Raw genomic sequence first — 12,593 nt, 5'->3', positions numbered from 1 at the left:
ATTCTGGGAAACAACGATTTTCACGGTGCGCGCGCCAGCTAGCTAGCTGTGCACAGGCCGATGTCCCGTGACGCCTCTGACATTAATTTCANATATATATATATATATATATATATATATCGGTCGAATCGGAAAGATCCCTACCGTCCAATCGTATCCCGATATTCATCGGAATTCGAATAATAATAAAAGGCGATCGATAGAAATTTACGCGAGTTGCCAAGTGTAACGAACTTTTAATACATGTAATAACTGCCGTGCTTGTTACGGGCAGCTGGGGAGGAAAAATAGAGGAGGAAATCTCGCGCGTGTGCGTCGAAGGGTGGATTCGCCGACGGGGTTCGAGAACGGCGGTGAAATATTTTCTCTCTCCCGCGGGGCTCTCTCCGCGCCCGCCGGACGGGCTACTGTGTCTCTCCCGCTTTTGTTTTTTTTTCCCTCCGCGCGGTTTGCTTTCACGCCTAATGCTGGATCTGCGGAAGTGGCTCTCTTAAAAAAAAAAAACGAAAAAAAAAGAATAGAATGAGTCTATGAGAGAGTCTATGCACGGCTTTAATGGTGCAATTAACAATAACTATTTCGGAAAATATGTTTACATCGGTAATAGTCATATCGGTAAAGGAAATGAAACATTTCAGTCCTACGTCGGACTTCCTTCAGTCGGAAACAATAGATTGTGTACAAACAAGGTCAACTACAGCTTGCATGTACAAGGATTTAAGTCGGCAATCCATGCGCACAACATAAATATTAAATAAGCACCAGGGTGTCTGTTGCCAAGTGTCGCATTCGTCATATACAGGACGCCCAGACCAGAGGCAAACTTTGTGAAGGTGTAGAACGGATTGAGGTGAACAGAAAAGTCCTGTACCGTTTTGCAAACAACACGCAAAATTTCGGGTTATTGTTTAAAGAAGTCTCTATACGTGGCTGTTTTCAATAATTAGTAACTCGAAATCTCGCGCCGTTGTTTGAAAAATGGCAGAGGGCATTTTGTTCACGTTAACAGAGCTACCATCCGGTCTCATCGGAACAGAAAAAGTAAAATGAAAGTAACTGTAACGGTGCAGAAAATTTATCTTTAGATAACTTAACGCATAGCAAGTTCTTTTCGTGGAATAGTTTTGAAAAATCATACCGAGACTAAAGATATGAATGATACTAGTTTTTTACGTTTCGATACGTTTTCGGAGTAGTTTTATTAAGAGAGACGGCAAAAATATAGAACGTCCATATTTTACAAATTTAACGGCACCTCGGAAAAAAATGACCCATTTTATAACGACTCATTTTGGACGATAGTGAATTTTTTTAGTGATTTGAAAGAAGAAACTAAAAAACGTGACAAGAAATGACTTAAATTACTGGATGTCAGCATTGCACATTAACTTAAACTACAAATATATGACAGATGAGACGCTCAGCGAGACAGACGTCTTATATAATGCCAATGTACGATATTTCGTTTGCCTTTTACCACTGCTATCTGCCTCTTGGATGGCCATATTCCCACTCTGCGCGTTTATTCTCTCTTCTCTCGCAGCCATTCTTCATACTAGTCTTTATAGCCTTATGATGTGCTATTTCCTTTCCTCTTTTTTTTATTTTGACTTTTTATTATTTGACAGATAGTTTCTTAACTTTTCATAATCTTGCATACCTCTCTTCCGTGTAATTTACAAGTTCTTTTTGTCAATCTGTGATTTTACAAATTTACAAGAGTTGACCTTGCTTATACAAAATTTTTTGTTATCGACACCACTGAAGAGGATCCGATCTAAGACCGAAACGTTGGTTGTTTACCGATGTAAATATTTTTCGATATAATTATTAGAAATTATTATCAATTGTGCAATTATTATTTATAATTATTAATAATTGCATGCTGATAAAGCTGTATATAAGCCCGTTCTGATCTTTCCTTTGGACTGAATATTGACAGAACCGTGTTTTATAAAAATTGACACGTTTCGTCCTATGTCTAAATCGTAAAAATAATTTCTTTCCCGCGTTCATGTGACGATTATGAAGGTCCTCGACCCCGGGCCACGAGTATTTGGAAGCCGATTACGAGTGTGTGCCAGGTTTCCATATGGTATCCCCCACGAGCCGATTAGTCTGCAGAAGTCGTCAGTGGGTCGGACAGGTGCCAAAGTGCGAGATCAAGCAAAACCCGAACGGGGTATGCGCCGAGGCATCCTGCGAGCATGTTTGCAACGAAATTAACGGGCGTCCCGTCTGTTCCTGCTACAAGGGATTCAGATTGGATGGCCACAAATGCGCCGGTGAGCACCCTATTTTACTCCCGTGTTGGTAATAATTAATATCAAGCGAAGCTTTCCGGTATTTCTATATCCGTCGGCTCCGGTCTGGCAGGTTGTGAGTTTTCTCGACAATGTCGAATTTTTATTTTGCTTTATATTTATTTATTTCGAACTTTTCTTTCATTTACGCGCTTAAGTTTGCTTGATTATTGCAGATTTTTCTCGCAATAATTTACAGTTAATTTAATTTATTAATTTAGTTAGGGCGAGAAAAACTGAGCGCGCTCGCGCGTTTATTTCCTTCACAGACGAAATTTTAAGGGAGATACTCTGTTAAATTTACATACGTACGTACGTTTGGATTTTTCAATTGTTCCACGTCAGATACTTTCACGATTGCGATTCCGACAGGGTAAAGTTTATTTGAATTTGATTGGACACGACGCGCGCGCGCGCGCGCTCGTGACACACGCCCGCTATTATTTTGATTGTTTACTTTTTATCATTTTGTCCGTACGCGCAGATGTGAATGAGTGCGACACGGGGAATGCTGGATGCGAATACAAATGCGTGAACACACCCGGATCCTTTCGATGCGAGTGTCCGAATGGCATGAAACAAGGAAAGGACAGATACACGTGCACGGGTGGGTGATAGAGTTGGCTCCGAATACAATGAATTTCATTTTTTTCTTCCCACGACATTTCCACGATTTCGCGCGCGAGAGAAACCGTTTCTTTCATTTGCCTGCGGAAATAAACGGAATAATGAATTTTCATTTGTTACATGTGCAATGAAACGAGCGGTTGCTGCCTTTTACCTTGTTAATTTTAACTTGGTCCCTACATTATTATTTAGAGATACAATTAATTCTAGTTTAATTTCCTTGTGGGTTCTATACTTATACACGTATATATGTTTCTCTCTCTCTCTCTCTCTTTCTCTCTCTCTCTCTCTCTCTCTCTCTCTCTCAATTAATCCTTTCCGTTCACTTGTTCGGTTGTTAAATCGATTCCCCGCCCCGCAGTAATTACTTTATCCAAACATCAGAGCAGTAGTCGCGGGGGTTAATCACACTTCTGCGGGGGGGTTTAAATCGCCATTAGCAGCGGGGAGGAATAAACCTGCGCGTCGTTTGCTGTGTAGACATCAACGAGTGTTTATTGAACAACGGTCACGGTCCTTGCCAGGACACCTGTCGAAATCTCATCGGCGGATACGAGTGTTCCTGCGAGGGTCTGCAGGACACATCGCTGGCCGCCGACAATCACACGTGCGAACACATCGGTCCGTGCAGCGTCAATAACGCGGGATGCTCCCACACGTGTCTGTCGACGATGGGTCGAGTGTTTTGCTTGTGCCCGGACGGCTTCATGCTGGAGGACGACTGGAAGACTTGCCAAGGCGAGCAGATTAAAACCGCCGAGATCGATCGTTCGGCGGATCTCGCGCTTGTTTCGACGTTAGATATAAATAGAGAAGCGCAACTGAATTCGATGTGTATATATCGAGAGTCCGCCATTTTCCTTGCACGGTGATGCTCGGTGCAAGAAGATGAGGGTGGAAAGGATAAAAGGATTGCGTTGCGAAAGATTAACCTTGATAATTAGTCTAAGTAAGAATAATTTGTAGCTGCTCGTTATAACCCGGCAGAAAGAGATTTAGCTGAGTCGTGATGTACTCTAAAAGTATATAACAAAAATATTATAACTTACCGGTACGGAAGACTCCATTAATGCGGTCCCATTTCCAGGCACAGTAACATCGACAATTTCCATACAAGCGTATTATTATTTTGGAATATTCGTGCGTCATAACTGTTGATTACTCGGTGAATAGGCAGCGATTCTGCTCCGTAGCAGTAATCGTGATGTGCACGTACGAATGTTCGAAAATTTCCAATGTTGCTACTCCTACACGGCGAAACGTTTTGCGTGAAATTTAATACATTTCACATGTCCCAAACGGTCCGCCAGTCCAAATTTTCGTATTAATTCAATACATGGTGAATATAGTTGATGTTAACGCGAATATTACGTCAAAAATTAATGCAAAATTAATACGTTAATTGACGCTGAAATATAATGTGTTATCTTAACGCTTACACACGTTGAATATCGACGCGTTACAAAATGTTGAGACGATAATGTTGAGATAAATGTGTTAGATTAGCACACGGGTGTGTTAAAAACGTGACACGAACATTTCAACAGGTGCAAAATGTTTCTTCACCGTGCAGGAAATGCAACGGTATTTGAATGAAGTTTGCCGTACAGTGATGGATAGAAAAGTTGTGACGCTTTTCTTTTTTAATAATAACTTTCGGAACGCATCCCGTGTCCAATAGGAGAATTTGTTTCCTAGATATTCTCAGGAGACACGCTCTCCCATCGGACACCAGACGCGTTGCGAAACTCACAAAAAAACAAAGTGCGACAAACTTTCCGTCCACCGACGTACGTCATGTGTTCTTAGTCGTGCGGTGTGGCGGACCGAGAAAATGGCGGGCAGGACATGTAATTCAAACAGTCAATCAAAACTATCTCCGTTGCGCTTCTCTATTTATATAACTAAGGCTCTGTCTGGCATTAAATCGCCTCTCTCTCTCCCTCCCTCCGGCGTAATTACTCGAGCATAATAATTCGCCCTGCTCATTCACCGCACAGGCGACGCGCGCGATTCACTGCGTTTCGCATTTGCACGACGCGTCTCGCATACGGCCGGCGCCGAATGTTCGCGACAGATTTTCGCGAGGTAACGTATACGCTGCGCGCTTCTCGCTTTCCGGGTTCCGGCGACATTGCGAGCGAGATCTCCTCGCTCGCTCGTTCCTCGCGCGTGTGTATGCACGAGATTTCCACATGCGGAAGAGGAGGAGAGGGGGGTGGAAACATCGAGACGTTTGACAAACGACAGTCATTTCCCGCAGATGTGGATGAATGCTCGGTGCCGGATCTTCAGACGGAGTTGTGTCGCTACGGGTGCATTAACACGCCGGGCTCCTACCGGTGCGCGGAACCCATGGAGCTGAAGGATCAACCGGTCCTGGACAGCCTGTCCATTACCTGCCTGCCGGGTTACGAACAGACCTCCCACGGGACGTGCATCGGTGAGTCGGTATCGGATAATGTATAAAGCGCTCTTCCCTCCCCCTCTAATCGCCCGTCTGCGATCGCAGGGGGGTGGAACTTTCAGCGGAACTTTTTCCAGAACTCGTTACCTCGTGTATTAATTAGCGGCAGTCCACCGGATGGAACGTATCACGTTCGATAACCGGCAGTTGAGAACTCGGTTTCTATCTTTCCGTCTGTCCGTGTCGGAAGCAGCAGTCGGAGTGACCGCGATAAGTCCGCGTGTATAATATATATATATATATATATATATATATATATATATGTACAACGATCTCATCGCGGATCTGCTTTGTCTCTCGTTAACAAGTCTTAATAAAACTCCGAGGAAGAGATTGCGTTACACGGCGAAAACGTATCGTATTGTATGTCCCGTAACTTGGACGACGCTGATGTGTGCGCGCGCGCTCGAATTAGCATGCGGCTGAATACACTTCACAAATTTGCGCGTGTTAGTACGGCTGCTTAAGGCAAGTCGAGCTAATAGGTTCCCGTTAATAAGACCGGAACATCGCGTTACCGTTGAGAATGGAGAAGCGATCTCTCTTACGACAAGAGAGAGAGAGAGAGAGAGAGGAAAAGTAGGGGGGGGGGACGGGGAGAACTGTATTGTAAATTCTATTACCTCGCGCGCAAGCTGGCTTTATTTTTGTTGGCACGGAGCTCGTTATTAGGTTTTATTTTTTTTCTTTTTCGAGAATTTCACCGTGTAATTTGCACAAGTTTCGATTCCTTTGTATTTCTTACACCCTTCACTCTTCGTTTCCGGTTTCCTCTCCCTCCTTTTTCTTTCTTTCTTCCTTCTTTTCATCGTCTCTTCCTCCCGCTCGTCTCGTCTCCGGTGGGATCGCGCGCTCGTGTCCGCTCGGTCGTCGAATCGATACCGGTCGGCCCCTTAATATTTTTCCATGACTTGCGGCGATGTCGAACACCGCGCGAAACTATGCGCGGAGCCATCCGCGCGGTTTAAGTCCTCGGTCGCAAACATCTCGGACAATTCTCCCGTACGATTCCGACGAGAAAGTATACACAGAGAGAGAGAGAGAGAGAGAACGCGAGCGTGCGGCGGCAGCTTTAGTATTTCCTCGAGGAAATCCGCGGAGTTGCCTCTCGCTCGCTTTTTCCGCGGCGGTAAGCGAGGTTCCGTCGAATCGTGCCTCATGCCACAAGGGCCGATACCTATATCACCGCCGGCTGCTTTCGGATAGAGACAGAAACGAGAGGAAGAGGGAGGATGAAGGGAAAAGCGAGAGGACGAGAAAGAGAGAGAGAGAGAATATCAGAATGTGAGAGAGCCTTTTCTTTTCCGCCAATCGTGCATTCCTCGGGAGAGTAACCTTCTTAGGAGCCTCCTGAGTTTCCCCAATACCTTCAAATATCCCGGAGACTCTCCGCGCCGCTTGCAAATGCAGGCCCCACGCTGCAATCCGTTTTGCCGATGCGCACAAACGCGATCGAAAACGCGGTGCTTTCATCGAAATTTTATACGGGACGCTTTCGCGGGCTCTAGCTTATCTGTGCATATTTATCGCGATGGCACGCGCGCGATGGCTTCTCTCGCGCGAGCGTGCGTGAGCACGCGCGTGATTTTCAGGGATGTTCCTGCCGATTTTCGATAATCTCCCCCGCTCGTCCCGGGGATGCGCGAAATATAATGGTGATATTATTTTTTACCGTTATATCGCGCGGAAGTGAACAGATGTACGAGTTTTTTGCTTTTAAAACGCGTGCATTGACGCGCGCGTTCGGCTACTCTCTCTCTCTCTCTCTCTCTCTCTTTTTCTCTACCTATCTATCTCTCCCCTCCCTTTTGTATTTTATTTTATATTTTCATTCACTAGATCTCTCTATACCTTTATTTATCCTTTCGTATCTCTGCTGTCTTCACTTAGTGACTTTTGGTTTTATTATTATTATTGTGCCCGAGGGGAAGTTTTCCCAGAGCGCACACATAACAAACAAATATATATCTCTCTCTCTTTCTCTCTCTCTCTTTCTCTCGGTCTTTCTCTCTCTCTCTCTCTCTCTCTCTCGCCGAGGTATGGCCGGTCGATGGAAATTTAAGAAAGAGATCACCCCCCACCTTGCGGCGCACCTTATCCGATACGACTGTGCAGACATTCCGTAGCTCGTAACTGACAACTCAATTTCGTGGGGCGTAAATCCTTCAATTACAATTGATGCGGCGGTGAATACCGACTGGAGCGTTACTAGCCTGGTTGATACAGAGCGTCACGGGACGTTCGCTCGCGCTTCCGCGCCTCGTGCGAGTCTTATTCTACGGAAATTTAATCCATTTCCGACTATACCTTTTTCTCACCAAACTACCCCAGGTAGTTAAATAGCGGGGGGAGGAGAGTGTTACGTGAACGGAATTCCGCGATAATTCGCATCGCGAGGTACGTACCGAGGCGGAAACGAGTGCGCTCCGTGTGTATGCGCACACGTAAGACGTGTGAAAACGCGTTGGTTGCCTGCCGAGTTGCTCCCGTGATTTCATCTCGTTCCTCGATGATCAATTAGTCGGAAACACCGGAGCTTTGTCTCCCCCCTGCCCCTCCTTCCACGGTCGGCAGGCTCGCGCTGTCTCTCTGTGTCTTCACGTTACGTTTGATCATCGTCGACTCGCGCGGAAAATGAAAGGCCGGTGATTAAAGAACGCGCGAGCGGGTCCGGGCTTCGCGGGAAATGTCATCTTTATGAAAATCCTCCCCCTATGATTCCGGGCGTATCAAAAGCGAAATTGTAATTTTTCTCGCGAAAAGCGTAGCCCACGTTTTGTCCCGTCGGCGAAGTGGACTATCGTGATGACCCTACAATCTCCGGCGTGCGGAAAGCTTGAAAAGAACCGCCGAGGTGTTGGCTGAAAGGGTATACAAGCAGATTTCTGGGAAAACTAGAGCGTCGGTGAAAGAAATTCTTGCTCAGCTTTCTCTCTCTCTCTCTCTCTCTCTCTTTTTTGCGAGTCTACGAAACAGCTGATTTTCTCGGATGCGACGCGAGGAATTCTCGCGCGTGATAGTAAGATTCCTCGTTCCGAACGAATAAATAAACTCGGCGTTTTATATACTGCCATTTTCACGGAGGGAATTCATGTCGAAGGATTTATTACAAAACGCGATATTAAAATAGGGATATTAAAGCGGAGCGTGGATATTGAAACAGGAGTGAAATGGAAGATTTTCGCGACGCGGAATTCCGAACGATGATATTATAATATTTTCCGTGCACGTCGCTTCTTTTCCCAACGTGCTGGCATAACGTCGGCTCGCTCGTCGGATAATTTGCGACGGTCCGCGTAATGGGTGTCCGAGAAATCTCCATCTTCATTTTCGACAAGTGCCGGAAGCACGCTCGTAAAAGCAAAGGTAGATAGGTAGGTAGATAGGTGCGCCAAAGTAGAAAAGATCCGTTGCGGAGCTGGTCAAAGGATTCAGTGCCTGGGATTAAGGCTTCGGGACACCCTGTGTGTGTGTGTGTAGACTCCCGTGCAGATTTATACGCCGTGAAAGCAACGAAAGCTGAGTGCTCTCGGCTATCATTGAGAGAGAGAGAGAGAGAGTGAGAGAGTGCTCGCGGGGCAATGGCAATCTGACCACTTCGGTCAATTTAACCGGTAATCTTGCCGACGATTGAAAGACAGATCGGGGGCCAAAGAACGCGGCGAGAGATCGCTGGCGGTGAAGGAGTCATTACGAGCGAGTGAAAGAAGCTTTGTATAACGTTCGATGTGATATAAACGATCCGGGGCCCCCGATCTTTAAGGACGGATATTGTCTGACAGTGCGCGACGTTCACAGGACTACCCGGGGGTGCGACGCGTAGCGCACGTCAAGTCAGTCTTAAGATCAAAGATAACTTACGTCTGTAAAATTATTCATGGCTTGCAAATCAACTGCCGCTGACGCAGTCACTTTATATTCGTAGCAACTTGGAGAAGAATATAAAGGAAGGGAGTGTAAAGGTAAATTAATCGCAAGGATCAAGATGCAGTAGTCGTCGTCGTCGTATCAGCTACTTCGCAGGATCAATGAAACGATATAACACTTTTAGATTTTCTTTCGGTATAATCAATCTTGATTAACATACCGTGATAACGGTGGCTCTCGTCGTATTCTGATTAAGCTAATCGGCGATTAACACAGCTTGCAAAGCTGCCAACAGGAAGAAACGATGGGTTTATCATCGTTAAAACAAGTAAAGAACTTCTTTCCCCTCTCTCTTCGTAATATGTATTTAAAATCGCTATCACTCGAGTATCGCCTGCTTTATGCCGGGGGGGAGAAAAGCGCTACACTCACAAGTAATATTTACTCAATCCAAATCAAATAAATTACCGCAATACTCCTCGGTGAATATTTACTTGAACGCAGCATTTTTCTCAAGTGTACCGTCGAATTATCAGATTTCACGATTGCACTCGGACAACCCATAGTGCGAGTTGCGCACAGTTGAAGATTGCAGTCGACTAATTCCGCCGATCGAACGATCGATCAGCTTAGATCCGAGTTGAGATGAAAGTCAATTCCCGAAGAGTCCCCGACCGAGATTTTACCCAGACCCCGTTCTTTTCTATCCAGACATCAACGAGTGCACGGTTGATAACGGCGGCTGCACGGAGGTCTGCGAGAATACGGACGGGAGCTTTTTCTGCGCGTGCGACGGCGACGAGAAAGCCCTGTCATCCGATGGGAAATCCTGCGTAGGTACGTGTTCCTTGACAAATCACTTTCCGCGCTTCGTTCCTCCGTTCTTCCGACGCGCGGGACGACGCGTCAACACGACGCGCGCGGCAACGCGAGATGATTGAACGACCGAACGCCCGCGCGGGAAGGAGAGAAGGGATCGGGGAGGGGGGNGGGGGGGGGGGGGGGGCACCATTCCGCGGAACTCGTCCGGGGCGAATTCCGTCCGATCGAATCCGAGTCTCCGGGGAAATTTTTACGCAACGTCACTCTTTAGTGTCGCGTCGGCTTTTTAATCGACCCCTTCCGGCTCGACCTTGAGCCCCGAGTTGAGCCGCGTAAATGCTGAGGAATCGCGTCAACGGCGATTCCCTCCGCAGAGCGCTGCCAGCGCGGCGACGCATCCGCGATCGCGGCATTATGCAAAGCTGTCACGCGGCAGCGACTTCCACGGATACGCCCGCCCGGATAGTCCTCTCTCTTCCTACCCACCCCTATCCCCGCCCGCCACCGTCGCCGCCATTGGCATTTGTAATTTCTGCCTTGTGTACATATCGCGTAGAGAAGCGTCGTCGCGGCGGCCTGACATAATGCCGCGCCGTCGATGCGGGGAATTCCGCTTTTGAGCCTCTGCGTACATAGATTAGGCAGGTCTGCGAGGTTTATGAGGCCTAGCATACGTGAATGCCAGACTCGCGCCGCTCGCAGGCTGCGCGTGTGTTGGCTTAGGACAGGTAGGTATAACTCCGTGCGTAAGCACGACGAATAACTGTGGGACAGGATATAGCAGTGAATAAGCAGAATCCGGTGTTTTATCCTCCCCTCCCCTCTACCCGGCAGTAATACGAGATAATCTCCGAGCCGGGAAGAAGGCAGCACCACCTTCTTTCCGCGCTCCATTTAAACGAATAATCGCTCATCGTCGTTGAGAAATAGTCTCTCGCCGGCGTGAACGGCGCATCACGCGGGGAAGAATCACTTCGCGCCGAGATAACGTCGTCGCGATGAGACTATCGAGAAATCGACGCCTCGCGAGTGCGAAGCTCGGCTCGGGGAAAATATGTGTCTTTGTTCGCGTTGCTCCCCCTCAATGCGATGCGAATATATTCCGAGGAACGAGGAGTTCGCACGTCAATAAGGTCAGTCGGAGAAAAAGGTCGCGACAATTTTCTTCTGTTTCGAAACGCGTTCAGTGGAATTTGATTGTTTTTACCTTCAATTCTCAAGAGAGAGATTTTTCTATCGCGTACGAGATGTGGAAGAAAAAGTTGCGAGATACTTGCCTAGATATTTGTAACTAAGCACCCTCTTTACCCCTCGTTCGCGTTCTGCCTTCTCTCGATGTAAATACCTTCCGAAAAACGAGGACCTTGGACGACCGACGCTTGTTCGGGCATTAATGATCATTATTATCATTATTCTCACAGCCGTGATTTATGTTTCACTCCTCGTTCCAGACATAAATACCATCTCGTGCCTACCGTTGAGCCCGGTCAATCGCGGTTACTTAATATGTTCCCGATCGGCCACGTCCAAGCTGTGGCGCGACAGGCGAAAAGTGCCGAATCGACCCGGCACGAGGTGCTTCCTAAAGTGCCCTCACGGTTATCAGCTTCGCGGTGAGTACGAGTTGACCTGCCGTTCCGACGGCACCTGGGACGGACCGAAGTATGGAAAATGCATCAGTGAGTATAGATACCCTCCCCCTCACCATTCATAAGGAAACTCGTATCGTCCGTCAATTTCTCAGCGCGGAAAATCGACGGCGAATAACGCTCTTGTTCCTTCCTTCTCTTTCTCTTTCGATCTCGATCTCCTTTAACACGCAGCCGTCCGAATGGAGCGTAATTTGACACATGATATAAATATCGGCTAAACGAATTCCCAATAAAACAAGCAAGCGAGAGAAGCTAGGAGAAGCGAAGGAAGAGGGATGGAATTCCCCGTGAATATTTCCATGAATATTCCCAAAGAGACGTGCGCTCGTGCGAATCTATTTTTCTTTTCTCTCTCTCTCTCTCTCTCTCTCGGTGAAAAATGGAAAAGAGGACGAGATGTCCGTCCGTTTTCGTGTCAAGAGAGAGAGAGAGAGAAAGGGATCGATTAGAGCGAATATCGCGCGTCTTTCGCGTCTTCTGCTCAGGATACAGCAAGCCCCGATTGGAGTGTCCGAAGGACGTCGTCGCCGAGCTACCACCGGGCGGCGGCGAGGCGTTCGTGACTTTTGACCAACCGGCAACCGACCTGGATTGGTTCCGATACGTGCGGTCGAAGCCCGCATGGGGCACCAGGCTCGAGGCCAATCTGAAGCCCGGCGTGCACGAGATCACGTTCTTCGCGCGACACCCGGTATCGAAGAAGCAGGCCAGCTGCGTGCTGCGCATCATCGTCAAAGGTAATTAATCAGCGCGGGTGCGTGTGTTAACGACGTGTATTGCGTGCATGGAATGCCCAAACCCCGGCCGGTCTCGCTCGCGCGTATCGGCGCCTCGCACGCGAGAATGACAGCCCCC

At 47.4% G+C, this 12,593-nt stretch overlaps 1 protein-coding gene across 4 annotated transcripts in view; it reads left to right on the top strand.

The window, feature by feature from the left end:
• The window catches only part of LOC106749449, a 31,010-nt gene that overhangs the window by 11,370 nt on the left and 7,047 nt on the right, over positions 1 to 12,593 (top strand). Inside the window, exons 5-11 of one of the 4 annotated variants that reach the window (XM_014628896.1) lie at positions 2,032 to 2,285; positions 2,788 to 2,910; positions 3,411 to 3,668; positions 5,194 to 5,373; positions 9,976 to 10,101; positions 11,538 to 11,765; positions 12,224 to 12,475. In XM_014628896.1, coding sequence (XP_014484382.1) covers positions 2,032 to 2,285; positions 2,788 to 2,910; positions 3,411 to 3,668; positions 5,194 to 5,373; positions 9,976 to 10,101; positions 11,538 to 11,765; positions 12,224 to 12,475 — 1,421 coding nt within the window. The remainder of the gene's footprint in view (positions 1 to 2,031; positions 2,286 to 2,787; positions 2,911 to 3,410; positions 3,669 to 5,193; positions 5,374 to 9,975; positions 10,102 to 11,537; positions 11,766 to 12,223; positions 12,476 to 12,593) is intronic. The other 3 variants (XM_014628904.1, XM_014628914.1, XM_014628924.1) reach the window with 3 other exon arrangements.

This window comes from Dinoponera quadriceps, unplaced genomic scaffold (assembly GCF_001313825.1).
Source record: "Dinoponera quadriceps isolate SergipeBrazil2010 unplaced genomic scaffold, ASM131382v1 scaffold37, whole genome shotgun sequence".
In the NCBI taxonomy this organism is placed as follows: domain Eukaryota; kingdom Metazoa; phylum Arthropoda; class Insecta; order Hymenoptera; family Formicidae; genus Dinoponera; species Dinoponera quadriceps.
Note: the sequence above shows the minus strand (reverse complement) of the source record. Positions and strands in the feature narration are given on the sequence as shown.